Source organism: Capsicum annuum, chromosome 11 (genome assembly GCF_002878395.1).
Source record: "Capsicum annuum cultivar UCD-10X-F1 chromosome 11, UCD10Xv1.1, whole genome shotgun sequence".
Lineage (NCBI taxonomy): Eukaryota > Viridiplantae > Streptophyta > Magnoliopsida > Solanales > Solanaceae > Capsicum > Capsicum annuum.
In genome coordinates this window covers 205,705,824-205,722,076 of record NC_061121.1, presented here as the reverse complement: position 1 = coordinate 205,722,076, position 16,253 = coordinate 205,705,824, and the positions used below count along the sequence as shown (strand labels likewise).

Sequence of the window (16,253 nt, the reverse complement as noted above, 5' to 3'; positions counted from 1 at the left end):
GCAATCTAACTAGATCTTTATAAAATTTATACAGAACAAAGAAGGTGCGATCGAGATGAATGTAAATACACCAGCGGGACATGAGTCAGAGGTTAATGATGTGGATAATTCAAAGTTAGATCAGCAATATAAGAGTGCAGTCCACATTCCTGCGGGAGTAAATGTTGAAAGCAATGCTGATCAATATTTGTCTGACTCTCAGAACACTCTTCCGGATGAGCTTTTTTTCAGTCTTAATGCGTATGTCAATCTTGAACGAAGTATAATTGTACATCCATCAGCAAATCAAGCACAACAAACGCCAATGCATGTTTCAAGGATTAGGCGACCATCTAGATACAATGAGTCACCATTCACAATGAAATTTGGTTCGGCAGATGGTTAGTACTCTTAACATAATTTTTTTAGTTAACAAATTTGCTTACTTTATATTTTTTTGGCTAATGGATAGTGAAGTATGAATTTGGTTTTTGCTGTTCAGTTGTATTTTTGGAACAACAGTATGTTTTTAATGAGATATGATTATATTTTGAAGAATATTTTTTTCATTTTGAAGTTGGATAGTTTAGATATTTTTACTCTGCATTTGTTCATATGTATTTCAGAAATACATCTGTTACAGTTTTCAGACATGATTTAACTTTTGTTTCAGCAGTATACTTATTGTTTCTTATAATACTACATTATCTTATGTTATTGATTATATATACATAATCAATTGCATAACTTAATAATAAAGTAAGCACAGAAGAGCAATGGAGAACATTCGATCAGAAGCATCCCTTCACATCTCATCCAGTTAATGCAATAGAAGACACTAAAGTCACCAACAAGTTCATGATGTGACTTTCATTGGATCTTCTTAAATATCATTCGAAGATGTATACAAAATACAACTTAATAGTACTAACTTTTGTAAATTAAGATTATGTAAATTACAGACTAATATGTATAATGAATAAACAGGAACAATAAAGAAGAACATTATTTGAAGGGAAAGACAAAAATACCAGTCATCAACTTTGGAATTTTATCTATTGAAGACAAGAATTGGTTCTACGTTATGGGTACTCCTAGCCAGACGTGGTCAGATGAGGTAAGTGATGTATTGTTACATTGATTTGTATATTGGAATATATATTAGTTCAGTGTTAAATATGAATAATTGTAATTGATTATTTTGTTATAGTTGAAAATGTATATTTGTAAATACATATGAAGTATGTTATACCTTCACTGATTTGTACATGATATTTTCATATGTAAGGCTTGATTTTTTTTATTTGTTTATTTAATATTAAGTATGAAATTTATTTATAATGCAGCAAATTGATGTATGCTTGTACTATCTGCGAAAGAAGTCCAAGTATGATCCCAATATCTCATATAAGTTTAGCACTGTAGACTGCAATTTCATGAACATTGTTACAACTGTGTTTGATGTGTATAAATTGGATGATGCAACTCTTAATGCTGGTGGAAAGAAATATCATCTGAATGAGTATGTAAGTGGATTCCGCATGCATGCTATAGTGCCATGGCATACGATTGATCATATGTTCATTCCTGTTCACATAAAGGCAAAACATCATTGGATTCTTGCAGTTATATCTTTCAATCATAGGTGTATATATCTATATGATTCTTTGTCAGCTGCTGGTCATGATGCGACAGTGCTTACTGAAATTGAAAAGTTAGCTAAGGTTATACCTATATGTTTTATTGAAAGTAAATTCTACGAGAATAAGGGTATTGACATCGACAATCATCCTAATTACAAATTGAATGATAAGATGGATCCGTTTGGTGTTTCAATTGTGGAGAATGTGCCTCAACAACCAAGTGGCAGCTTGTAACTAATTAGTATACATATTACTTATATATATACATATGCATTAAAGTTGTAACTACTTCTTACTTATTAATGTATGTCTTTGCGGGGATTGTGGTTTATATATGGTTACGTATGCCGAGTATCTTACTTTTGGTGAAGCTGTTCCATGTATTGACTTTGACCCAGATCTAATTCGCATAAGATACGCTTCACTGTTGTGGGATTATGGTACTAGGAAAGTAAACGCAAAGGCACAAAGTGATGATGAAGCACCAATGAGGCCTCTTCGGATCACTGAGTTAACAGAAGGCACTGAATTGGTTGATATTTGATTTGTATTTTATTTTGTTGAAGTTAACAACATTTAAGATTAGGTGGATATTTTTTTTTGAATAGATTATGGGATTCATATGTTACTTTAATGGTCAAAGATGACATGTTAATGTTTCTTTATTGTTATCTTAACTTTTTGATTTTTAAGCGTCTAATTTTCAGTTTTTCATGGTTAGTATATGTCTATGTGCGTATTTGTAATAATAAATATGCTTATTCCAGTGAAATTATGTATTTTTAAGATACATATGCTTATTCCACTTAACCTTTGTATTTTTAACATTACATGAACATACAGTTACCAAATCAATTTTGAAGTCAACATATCACCATTACAGTGAAGATATGTATTTTCAAAATACGTATTACCATTATGTGAAGGTATATATTTTAAAAATATATATTACTATGACAGTAAATATATGTATTTGTAAAATACGTATTACTCATAAATATGTCATTTCAGTTAACAAATGTATTTTATTAATATAAATTTTAAAATTTCAGTGAGTAAATGTATATTTAAAATACATATACCATTCAACTGAACATAATCATTTATAATACATATGCATTTTTATTTGATTTCCATATACACGTTTCTACTTAATACACATTCAGCCATATGTATTATTCAAATTTTAATTTGTATTTTTTGAAAGATACACATTATGGTTAATACTTAATACTAATGTTCATTTCAGATTGTATTTTCATTTACGTCTAATGTAAACATATTTATTTTTCAAAATAACAATGGCTCCTATTATTCCATATTCAAACATATTTTTAGTGCAAAAAATATATGTATATATATACATATATAATATAAAATTAAACATTTGAACTATAGCAAATTAACTAGTTCAACTTCATAAAAGTGCAACATCTGAACACTATCAAATTATCAATATCAATAAAAAGTTCAAAATTCAAAATGAAACAATTAAAAAAATAGAATAATAAAGCAACTGAATTTTCACTAAAAACATGATAAAATGTCTCATTTGTTGTATTTCTTACATGAATGCCTATTGTGACCTTTTTGTCTGCATGAACTATAACAATTTTTGCTTTTCTTTCCAAACATATCTCTTCCTTATTTACCGCGCTCCTTCTTTACAGGTCTTTCAGGGGGCCGCTTGTATTTTGGGGGCAAAACTACTTCATCTAAAATTTTCTGAGGTATCACCCAGTCATCTTTATGTGGTAGAGGATAAACAGGAAGATCATACATTCTCAGTACAGTTTTTGGCTTGTATAGATTAGAGCAATATGGTCATTTTTCAAGATTCTTGCTATCAAGTACAGTACAAGCATGCACACATGGTATCTCATCCAATTGGAATGCATAACAAGAACATTTTTTTTTCTTTAGACAAACTATAAAATGTTTCTCCTTATCGTGGACAGTATAGACGTACTCTGACGCTGGTATAACCTGAAAATATTAATACATAAAAAATATTATAGTAAAATTTGCTACAGATTAGCAAATGTATTTTTTTTCAAAGCAGCAAATGCATATTAATATGTCTAAAGAATATATACATATTTTTTTCATTACAACACATAGATTTGTTATAATTTTAATAATTTTTATAATAAGAGATGATTCATACAACATATAAAAATTCAAGAAGATATAACATTAAATGATTATGTCTATTTTATCATACCTTCATACGTGTACAATATGCTTCATTCTGTTGGAGAATTGCTTGAAAATTTCCAATAAGATCCGTGCGTGTGTACAATGCCTCCTGTCTGTTTTCACAGTTCCATCTACCAAACATCAATCTAACTTCCTCTGAAAAATCATATATTGGAAGTTCTCTAGCTGATACCAGTGCAACATTAATTGACTCTGCAATATTTGATGTTAAGGTCCATCCCCTATGAACTGTTGCATATGACCTAGCCCACTTATCGTATCCCGCCAACTCCAAGTAATTCTTCACCCTAACATCAACTACCTCCACTTTCTCCATTAAATTATGAAATTCAGACTTTGAGTAAGATTTCGCCATGGTATAAAAGATTTCAGACAATGCATCATGTGACTTCCTAATTTTTTTTTCACATTACCCCATAGATGCCACATACAAGCGCAATATGGTACATTATTGTACACTCCACAACAACTTTTATAATGCTTGGGTTACGATCGGAAACTACACACATATGTTCTCTTTCACCGTATGATTTCTTTAGATTCTGAAAGAATCATGTCCAGGATACATCATTTTCAGAATCTACTATTCCATATGCCAATGGAAATATATGGCCTGAACATGGAACAAATACATTAAAAGTACGATAAATATAGACATTAAAAAAATTATATGTATTTTTCAAATACATACAGCTGGGAACAAGTTTAACTGGAATTTAAAACATAAACATAACTAAAACCTATAATACATATAAATATATCTGGAACTAATCCTGCTCCCAATCAACATCCACAAAAAAAATTAAATAAGTACTCTATAAAATTATATAACTTACCGATTATGTGAATGAAATTTATTTCATAAACATAATTCACAACTTTAGTATAAATTCACATATCTAAAACATAACAAATAGGTAGTACAAATATAAATATTCTGCATATATATATATATATTATAAACATTTACATCTATTCATAGAGTCAAATACATTTCGAGAATAGCTTACCGGCTCTATCCATGGTACATGCAGCTACAAATGTGCCACTGTATGGTCCTCGAAGATAACTTGCATCAACAACTATCACAGGTCTACAGTGATTGAACCCTTGTATGAATGTAGTTAGTGCGACAAAAATATACAAAAACTCATTATCTTCATGCTTTTTCATTCGTATATGTGAACCTAGATAAGTAGTGTTCAAAACATGAATGTATACAGGTAGTTTTCCGTATGATGCCGAAGGTTTCCCTCTCAAATCTTCAAGTGCTTGTTCCTTAGCTCGCCAACACATAATATACGTCAAATCCATACCAAGGTCTTCCTTCACGCCACTTCTGATTTCAGTCACACTGTACTTTCTTTTGTGGTTTTTAAACTTTTGTTTCACCATACCTCCAATCAACTTACTAGTAGCATGAAACTTAGGATAAATCTTATCCTTTATCGGACATGTGTGTTCGGATAAGAATTCTCTAACACAAAACATTCCTGATTTATTGATATCAGATGCACGGAATAAAAAATCACAATTACGTGATTTGCATATTAATGTGTAATTGCAAAAAAAAAAGATGTAATGTAATTTACAACATGTACAAAAAAGAAAAAAATCTATATGTATTTTTTAAATACATATGCTATAATAAAATTTAACAAGAAAAAAACAACAGATTTTGCATACATGACAAACTTACCAGGTTTTACTTGATCTAACAGATCGTGATTGAAACTTCTCTCGAATCGTGTAATCCTTCATCACAGATTTTAACACGGTTTTCGAGATATAAACTTGTTCAACCTCAATATATTTGTGATATGGGTCCGAGATAATTACTTTAGTTGCATGAATATCCAATACATCCAAACATTCATCTGAATTAGTAACTATCAATGCTCTTTCAGTACTTGTATTCACAACGTTACGCACAGTGATAGATAGATTCGTACTCACAGCGTTACATATTGATGAACTAACGAATTCATTGAAACTATTTTTTTCTGAAACACTTATGTACAAGGGCAAAGCACTCATTGCCTTTACATCCCTTTTCTTCATAATGTAGACCTTCAAACCCATGTCATTACGTATATGTATTTTACCTTCAATTTCGTTTAACTGATATTCAATTTGAATGCTTTTGCATGTCATATCGACATCCATGTGCGAAGCTATTACTTCGCGCAGTTGGTTGTATGAAGCGTTTATGCTCAACAATATTGCATCATTGATGTAATCTTTATATTGTTGTTCAATGTTGTTCATACTACCAGTATGTTTAATGAGAACAGGTATGCTTCTCATCATCAAGATCCAGAACTACAAAATATTAAATACAAATTAAATTATATAATATGTACTACATACAATTAATAATTTGTATATACACAAACAAAAAAAAATTCCCACGAAAAATTATTTAGCTTAGTTTAGTTTCATACATAAATGACTAAAACAAAATCTTTGATGTTTGAGAAAAAAAGTAGAAAAAAAAATTTCACCCACAACTTATAAAATTCAGAATACAATATATAAAATTTTCAGCTTCATGATCATTAACACATATTGTTATTAACTTTCAAATTATTTTCGCAATTCCATTAACATGATCTGAAAAGTTTATTTAACCATACCTGTAATCGTTGAGTTGTTTATTCAAATATTCTTCATAAAATACAGTGTTCATCAATGATATTTCAATCTCTCATTTTTTTTAAATGCTTTTAACAGATGTATATGGAAATCGAGTTTTGAATTTCAAATTGTTTATTAACGGTTAAAGTAAAAAAAAAGAGTCATTAATGGTAAAGGTATCTGTTAATTGAATGTTGCTTAAAATAAGGAATAGTTTAATCCCATAATTTGCTCTAACTGATTAGAGTTTAATAAGGAACGTTTTAACATATTTGTATATGTATTTTTATAGAAATATTTTACTAAAATACAAAATATATATTTCTATTTGTTGTAATTTTGAAACTGTTGCTATAAAAGTTATAATTATGGCTCTACAATTGCTATTTCTGAAAATTTCCCATATATATACACATTACAAGATGGACCGGGTCACAACCTAAAATAAAGGCCCAACTTGACATAAACTTTGATTTGGCCCATATAATCTATCATATATCAGACCAACTAAATGAACTATATATACATTGTATCACTTGTGTCAACTATATATATCTACATGTAATTATGTGACTCCAACACCCTCCTTAAGCTGGAGGGTGTATGCACACCAAGCTTGCCAATGACAGTATGATGAGCTGGACCAGGCAGTGGCTTGGTGAAGACGTCAGCCAACTGATCAGCAGAACAGACATGATGGAGAGATACAAGACCAACACGAACACAATCACGAACATAGACGTCAGCCAACTGATCAGCAGAACAGACATTATGAAAGACAAGATTCCGGGCAATGCGGAGAGCTGCTTGACTGTCACAATAAACAGGAATAGGATGAGATATACAAACACCAAAATCACACAATAAGCGTAACAACCAAGAGACTTCAGCCACAACTTTACGCAATGCTCTATATTCATCCTCAGTGGATGAAAGAGAAATAATGGGTTATTTCTTACACTTCCAAGAAATAGGAGATCCACGCATAGTGAAAAAAAATAGACACTGAACGTCTAGAAATGGAACAAGCAGCCCAGTCAGAATCTGAGTAAGCTAACAAGCTGAGATCAGAGGTACTATTAAAAAGAAGCCTAAGATCAGGAGCATTAAGCAAGTGGTATAATACATGAGTGCCAGCCATAAAATGAGGGACCTGGGGAGCTTGTAAAAACTAACTCAAATGCTGAACAACATAAGAAATGTTTGGGCGATTATGCTGTAGATAATTCAACTTTCCAACAAGTCTACGATAAGTAGAAAGGTCAGTAGATGGAGCACCCATATCAGTAGTAAGCTTCAAAGAAGCATCCAGAGGAGCAAAAACTGGAGAATAATGGTCATAATGAAATTTTGACAATAAATTAGAAGTGAACTTCTGTTGGGTCGAGATAACCCTGAGGATGATAGGTTATCTCTAAGCCCCAGAAATAGTGGACCATACAAGATCTTTGATCTTGAATTGAGTATCAAGAAAAAATTTCAGAGAATCCAGTTCAGCCATATTATCCCCAGCAAGGAGGATATCATCAACATAAATGACCAGTACAGTAAGTGAACCATCAGTACACTTTAAGAATAAGGAATAATTATTTTTACTGGAGGAATAACCTTGTAAAAATAGATCATGAGATAACTTGGCAAACCATTATCGAGATACCTGTTTTAGACCATATAGAGACTTCTTTAACTTGTAAACTATAGGAGCAGTAGTGGGAACAGATGAAGTAATGGTCAAACCAAGAGGTGGCTTCATGTAGACCTCATCATCTAGATCACCATGTAAAAATACATTATTAACATCAAGCTAATACACAATCCAATTTTTTTTCACAGCAATAGAAAGAAGAACTTTGATAGTGGTGAATTTGACCACCGGAGAGAAAGTTTCATGATAGTCAATACCCTCTTTTTGTGTGTCACCACGAATAACTAGTCTAGCTTTATATCTTTCGATAGAGCCATCAGAATTATGTTTAATTTTATATACCCACTTGCAAAATATAGGTTTCTTGTGAGCAGGTAAAGGGACTAAACCCCAAGTATTATTGGCCTCAAGAGCCTGGAATTCCTGAATCACAGCATTTTACCAAGCAGGATGACAAATAGCCTGCTGATAAGTCCGAGGTTTATGTGATGGAAGTTCAGCAGGTACATCCTTGGATACAGAATTACAGACATAATCAGAGAGATAAGGAGTAGATGAGACCCTAGAGGATATTCTAGGAAAGAAAGGAGCAAAAGGAGCAGAGATAGGAGGATCAATAGGTGGAATGTATTGAATAAAAATAGAATAAGTAGAAGAAGGGATGTCAAGGTCAGGAGAAGAGGGAATAGAATGTAAAATGTAAGGGGAGTAAGGAAAAAGATGTTCATGGAAAATGACATCTCTTGAATAAAAAATGGAGTGATCTGAAAGATTGAGTAATTTATAAGCCTTTTTACCATAGGGATATCCAAGAAATACACATTTTAAAGGCCTAGGTTTGAATTTATCTTTTCCAAAAGAAGAAGAATGGGCATAACAAAGATAACTAAATAATTTAAGATAGTCATAAGAAGGAGGAGTATGATGAAGTTTTTCAAAAGGGGATATATTGTTTAGGACTGAAGAAGGAAGCCAGTTGATTAGGTATGTAGATGTGAGTACACACTCACCCCAATATTTAGTTGGGAGATTGGATTAGAACAATAATGCTCTAGAAGTTTCAAGGAGGTGTTTTGTTTTCTCTCGATAACATCATTTTGTTGAGGTGTGTGGGGAATGGTTGTTTGGTGAAGAATGCCATTTTCAGTAAAAAAGGAAGAAGCTTCTAAACTGCTGCCCAACTCATAGGCATTATCAGATCTAAAGGATTGAATAGAAGTATGGAAATGTACTTTGACCATTTTTACAAAGGCTTTAAGAATAGATAATGTATTTCCTTTAGATGACAAAAGATGGGTCCAAGTGACCCTAGTAAAATCATCAGCTAATGTAAGAAATTATCTAAAGCTATTATATGTTTGAGTGTGGTAAGGACCCCAAACACCTATGTGAATTAATTGAAAGGGGATTGTGGTGTGGATAGTACTATGAGGAAAAGAGAGTCTATGTTGTCTTGCCTTGGGACAAACGTCACAAATGAAATTTTGATTAACAAAAACTTTTGAGTGTAGAAACGGAATATGTTTCATCTTATTATAAGGCATGTGTCCTAACATTTGGTGACAAAAAAACCCATTTTATTATCAAGATGAGATAAAATACAAGAACTGACAGTACTATTATTAGGAAAAGAATGTAAATCAGTATGTGAAACATCAACAGAAATATGACTTGAATCGGGTGCTGAAGATTCAACTTCAAAGTAATATAATCCATGTGAGGCTCTACCAATTTCCAGTGGCCTCTTCAGAGAAGGGCCCTGTAAATAAAAAACAGAAATAGAGAACATTACTGAACAGTTTAATTGTTTAAGAAGTTGATGTATTGAAAGAAGATTGAACTGGAAGGGTGGTACCAACAGGACATTATGTAAAGTGATATCATGCCTTAAATGTATTGAGCCAATAAATATCACTTTAACTTTGTATCCATTTGGTAAAGTAATTAGAAGGGGTATAGACAAAGGTTTTAAGTCATGCAAGAGGAATTTATAGGGAGTCATGTGGTTAGAAGCTCCTGAGTCAAGGATCCAAGAATGTTTCCCTAACTCCATAGAACTATTTACATGATAACCTGTAGAACTTAAATTAGAGCCATTTGACAAACCTATAAAATTGGCAAAAGCAGATGGTTCACCTGTAGAAGACTATCCAGAAACCATGGGAGAGACATGTGCTTGTTGAAACAGACTCATGAGGTGTTCATATTGTTCTTTACTAAACCCATGTGATGACATCTCTTGAGAAAGTGAGGCATTTGGACTGCTAGTACTGTTGGACTAACTCTGGATGAGAGAATCCATCATTTGAACACAAGAAACAGATGGTTTCTTATTATTTGTGAACTTAAAATCAGCAGGAAACCCATAAAGCCTATAACATGATTCAATGGTGTGTCCAGGCCTTTTGAAATACTTGCAAGACACAGTCTGATTTTTGTTTGTGTGAAAAAAACCCTTTGGTTATAAGGTTTACTACTGGAGGAATGAGAATTCATGGAAGCTTGAAAGGAAACTGAATCATTGGAGAAATTGGGAAGACCAGTTTGAGTTTCCTTCTGAATCTCATCCTGTTGTAGAAGTTCATACACTTTACTGATATATGGCAATGGGGCCATCATCAAAGTATAACTTCTTACAGTATTGAAATTCTCATTCAGACCACTAAGAAACTGATAATTATTAATCTTGGATGAATTTTCTCAATGCTCCATATGTACATTTAGGTCCAACATATGCAGCATTGAGCTCATCCCAAAGCCCTCTCATCTTAGTAAAATAAGCAGATATACTTGAAGAACCTTGAACTGTGGAATTTATCTCTCTTTGAATATGCATATATCTAGACCTATTTGATTGCTCGAACCTATCATTTATATCTTTCCACACCTCTCTAGTACTAGGAAGACACATCACACTGATTGTTATATCTCTAGAAAGGGAATTTATAATCCACGCCTTAACCATGTGGTCACACCTTTCCCAAAACTAAAAGTAGGGATTGTTAGACTCAGGACTAGGGAATCTACCATCTACTATCCCTAACTTATTCTTAGCAGCTAGAGAAGTGATTAGGCTATTTCTCCATATAGCAAAGCCAGATCCATTGAAAACAATAGGAACAAGTTGAGAACTAGGGTTCTCAGAAGGGTAAACATAGTAAGGATGCGATGCATTGAGGGTAAATTCATCAAAACCACTACCTGTGGTTGAAGTAGTGCTATTATTTCTCAAAGGCATATTATTCTCGCGTTGAGTGTGCACCATATCAAAAATCAAGTAGTCACACACAGTATACTAAGTCCAATATTTAGATCGAACAATATCGAACGATCAGAAGACAAAAAAAATACCACTTCGATTAAAGAAAACTGTATATAGAAAGGGTTTACCAGCCTTCTTCTTAAACCTGAAGAAGGTGAGGTCTTGTTCAACAGAAACGGATGCCAAAACCAAAATAGCTTCCATAAAATCTCAAAATCTCCACACGAGGGTAGTATCGATCAAGAGTGATACCACAGATCTAGTAGAAACCTGTCTCTGATACCATGTTGGAGTCAAAATCAAGCAAAAATTGATGAGATAATCAACTCAAACTCTAGAGAGAGAGAAAATTTTTTTCACTTCTGAAAATATCTTCCAAAATCCCATCTAATGTATTGTGCTTCATATATATATACACATTGCAAGATGGACCGAGTCACAACCTAAAATAAGTAGGCCTAACTTGACATAAACTTTGATTTGGCCCATATTATCTATCATATATTAGACCAACTAAAAGAACTATATATACATTGTATCACTTGTGTCAACTATATATATCTACATGTAACTATGTAACTCCAACAGTGCCCGCATTGGTGCCCGATTAATTTGGATCACGCGTTGTAGGGCCCATTAAGGTGGCAGCGCTCCCAACAACATTTTCTCCATACCTAAGGTCGAACCCTCAACCTCTGATTAAGGATGGAGCATCCCCATCCACTGCACCACAACCCCATCCCAAGTGCAGTAATTAACCCTACTATGGCCTTTTGTCAAGCCGTGATTAGTTGGACGTGGACCAACTATTGGGTATATTGGCTCGATTATTTTATTGGTGCTGCCATTGCTGCTTTGGTCTATCAAACTATTTTTATTGGTCACAACACTCATGAGTAGCTCATTATAGCTGAATATTAAGAAGTAAGAATTTATTCTTTTTTGAAAGAAAAAAATTGCCATCAACACGGGAAAGCCCAGGTGTTTAAGGGATCCGACTTGACCCTGTCTTGTCATTCCACAAATGCATAATACATTGTACAGAGGGACATAGAATGATATTATTCACAAACCAACCGTTGGATCTCGAGTTGTGATTATTATGTTGTTCTCTTTCTTATCAGTATATATAGGTTAAATTTCTTAGATTTTGTATAATTGTGAAACCTCAATGAAAGAATTAAAGATTTCATTTATCTTATTTTCTAAGATCTTGATATTAGGGGGTGGGCATTCGGTACTTTGGTTCGGGTTCGGTTTTTTCATTTTATTTTTTTCGGTTTTGAAATTATATGAACCAAAAACCGAACCAAATTTGTTCGGTTAGGTTCGGTTTATATAATTTTTGGTTCGATTTTATTTTGCTTTAATAATTTCGGTTTTGGATCGTTAAACAATTTGAAGGACCAACACAGATATACTTTAGACTAAAGAAAATAATTTGGAGGACCAACACAGACGTTAAACAATATTATATAGTCTTGTACTATACAAACAACAATATTCATGGAAACAACAAAGGAAACAGCAGCAGCCAGTAGCCAGCCTTCTGGTTTTAGAATATATTAATTTAATAATATAAATATATTAAATAATATACACTATACAGTAATGGGCCCGTGCAGGCAGTCTGTTCCTTTAGGCTTTAATGGATTCAATTCATATCTAAATTCTAAGCCTTAAAGTTAAAAGTTAAATATATATTATTATATTATATATTATTATATTATATATTATATAATTAAAAAAAAGTATATTAAAAATTTTGATTTAAATCAAAAAACCGAATTATGTGAACCTAAAATCCGCAACCCGAACCGAATTGCCGACATTGTAAAAAAAAAAAAAACTCAAACCGAAAAACCGAAATAAAAAAACCAAAATGATTCGATTCGGTTCGGTATTTTGGTATTTATGCCCACCCCTACTTGATATATATTGACCTTCCTTTAAAGTTTTATGTATTAGTTGTGGTAGTTTGACACATATTTTTAAAAATTTTCGCCCATATATACTAAGCTCATCCTCCGCAAAATCACATGGGATCAAAACAAATTCTCCAGAACATGGACTCAATGAGTAGATTAATTTTACAATACTTCATAACATTGATAAAATTGATAAATCCAGTTTATTGCTCATCGTGGTCATCTTTTTGGACTTGGGAACTCATAGAATCAATCCCAAATTAAATAGCAAGACTTTTTTTCAAGAGTTGTGTCAAACCATTTTTTTTCTTTCTAATTTTGAAGTAAGAGTTGGCCTTAACGGGATATCAAGAAAAGGAACAATATATTCTAGTTAGTGGAAACGTGACATAAAGGAGAAGAGAAAGACACAAGATTTAACGTGGTTCGAATTCAAATGATTCTACATCCATAAAAAAGTAGTTGCTTTTCTATTAACAAAGAAAGGGGGAGATTCCAATTACACTTAAGAGAATTGTTATCTCAACTCTCTACTCTTCCAATGGATAATTATGGATTTGTGGGGTGGTTTCAACATTGAAGAATGATCATCCTTTTATAAATGGCCTAACTTGGGCTCTAGCACAAAATAAGAAAAGGGAAAATAAATACAAAATTTGTCCTTCACAAATTTTTGCTTGCTCTCCAAGTTTACTTTCTAACCAAGTAAATTGACACATGAATTTTATTTCACGTGGGTTTGAGCCCGCAAAATAAACAAAATAAACTCTTTTAATCTCCACCTTGGTTTGCATTCCAAGCATGTATATCAACAACTCCGGCCAAAATTTTGATGTTGACTAGGAAACCCCGTTGTAAGAAACTAGAAAAATTAAACCTTTGTTGAACATAGTAGCTCCCTTAGAAGTTGTTCTCTCATAGTTGCATCAATTGATGCATACTCCCACTAAGTTCTTCTAGTGTGCAAATTTTGTGAGTAAGATTATCTTGGTCAACATATCTGTAGCGTTATCATCTGTGACAACCTTCATGACCTTGATAGTTCCCTCTTTAATGACACCTCAAATGAAATGGAATCTAACATCACTGTGTTTAGTGCGCCCATGAAATCTTTGATTTTTACTTAAATGAATATCACTTTGACTATCTCATATTATAGTTGATTCCAGCTGAACTAAACTCAATTCTGCCACCAAATCTTTCAACCAGATAGCTTCTTTCGCAGCCTTTGTTGCTTTCATAGATTTTGCCTCTATTATAGACAAAGCAATAATCAACTGTAAAGTCAATTTCCAACTAACGACATGACCAACGAGAGTAAAGATATATCCAGTTATGGACCTCCTTCTATCAAAATCCCCTGCATACTCAGAATTCACATAACCAAAAACTAAAATACCTTTACCTTTATTAAAGGTTAGGACAACATTAAAAGCTTCTTTGAGATATCTCAATATCCACTTGAAAGCTTTCCAATGACTCTTTCCAAAGTTGGCTATGTACCTGTTTACCACACTAACAGATTGAGCCATATTTGGATATGTGCATACAATAGCATCATAATGCTACCAACCGCGGTAGCAAAAGAAACCTTCGATATATTCTCCACCCCATCCTCAGACTGAGGCATTCGTAACTCTAAAATTTTAAAATGGGGAGCTAATGGTGTACTTACAGGCTTTCTCATATGTGTCATGACCCATGACTACCCCCTAGTCATAACACGGTACTTGGAACCATAAGTTATCCCAAGATAACCTATGAACTGGCATACTGTTGAGCAACTAATTTAATATGTAAAACAAAACTTAATTTGCTGAATGGAAGCATAGTCATGAAAAATCTGGTTAAAGGTAATACTAATATAATTTACATCATGATACAACTGAAGAAAGAAACTCAAATTACATGACTGACTCTGACTGACATCTATGAAGCCTCTACTATACTGACTATAGATAACTGGGACATGCCTCCAACTACAACTAATCAATACATATGGAAAATCAATAAATAATATAGTACATGATCTACAACTGTCTGGATTTCTCAAAATAGGAGAACTTATCACTAGTTGGATGAAAGCTACAAACTGTCTGACCCTGGTGTAAGAGCTACATATGGTACCTACATTATGAAGGATATAGCCACAAATGAATATATGTGGTCAGTACGTTAGAATCTACCGAGTATATGTTGGCATAAACTAAATTGTGGAAATATTTCAAACATGTTGTAAAACTGAAGATATAAGTTATTTGCTGAAATATACATTTGAAACAAGACCATATGTGAAAATTATAAATCATAAAGAATTTATAAATCCTGATTTGAAAACAACTTTGTAAGTTAGGAGGCAGTAGAAACATAAATGTTGTAAGAAGCTCTCTTGTAAGGCTGAATATGCTGTAAAAGTTGTACAAAGGATGTCGTATGAATACTGGGTCTGAAACTATGTGGTGGAAGCTGACTTAACTCAAGGATTTGAATATACAAATATACTGAGCATGAATGAATAAACATACAAAACCAACATAATATTTATTAAGTAGATCTGATTAACTGAATGACAGATGTCCGTGTGACCGAACAACTAAAACTTTAGTAAGGGATAACTAACATTGGTATGCTAAGTAGCGGATATTATATGAATACTGATCATGTAAAACTAAACTGTACTTAATATAAATAACGAAACTAAAACTATGGGGTGATGTAATATAAGGACTAACTGAACAACATGAGATAACTGAGCATAAATGTATGAAAAACTATAATATCTGAGAATGCAAGACCAAGCATAACATATTTCTAAAATAATCTGTAAATTGAAAGACTGAAATCTGATAACTGAATAACTAAGAATCTGTACACTTGGTCAAGCAAACCTAAACTGAAAATACACTTAACACTGTACTGAGATTGTGGAAGCTATCATG

The 16,253-nt window shown here is 32.6% G+C and overlaps 2 protein-coding genes across 3 annotated transcripts; one reads left to right on the top strand and one right to left on the bottom strand.

The window, feature by feature from the left end:
- Positions 1-38: 38 nt before the first annotated feature.
- On the top strand, positions 39-2,370 carry LOC124888553. 2 transcript variants are annotated; one of them, XM_047399201.1, is made up of 2 exons: positions 39-380; positions 967-2,370. In XM_047399201.1, the coding sequence occupies exon 2, from the start codon at positions 1,320-1,322 to the stop codon at positions 1,854-1,856; it is 537 nt and encodes a 178-aa protein (XP_047255157.1). In that variant the 5' UTR covers positions 39-380; positions 967-1,319; the 3' UTR covers positions 1,857-2,370. Both variants share the same exon structure in this region, with proteins under 2 accessions (XP_047255157.1, XP_047255158.1).
- A 1,076-nt stretch (positions 2,371-3,446) lies between these two features.
- On the bottom strand, positions 3,447-4,197 carry LOC124888957. Its single transcript, XM_047400242.1, has 2 exons — positions 3,847-4,197; positions 3,447-3,608 (listed from the first exon to the last, which is right to left on the bottom strand). Exons 1-2 carry the CDS (start codon positions 4,195-4,197, stop codon positions 3,447-3,449), a joined length of 513 nt encoding a protein of 170 aa, XP_047256198.1.
- Positions 4,198-16,253: the final 12,056 nt, after the last annotated feature.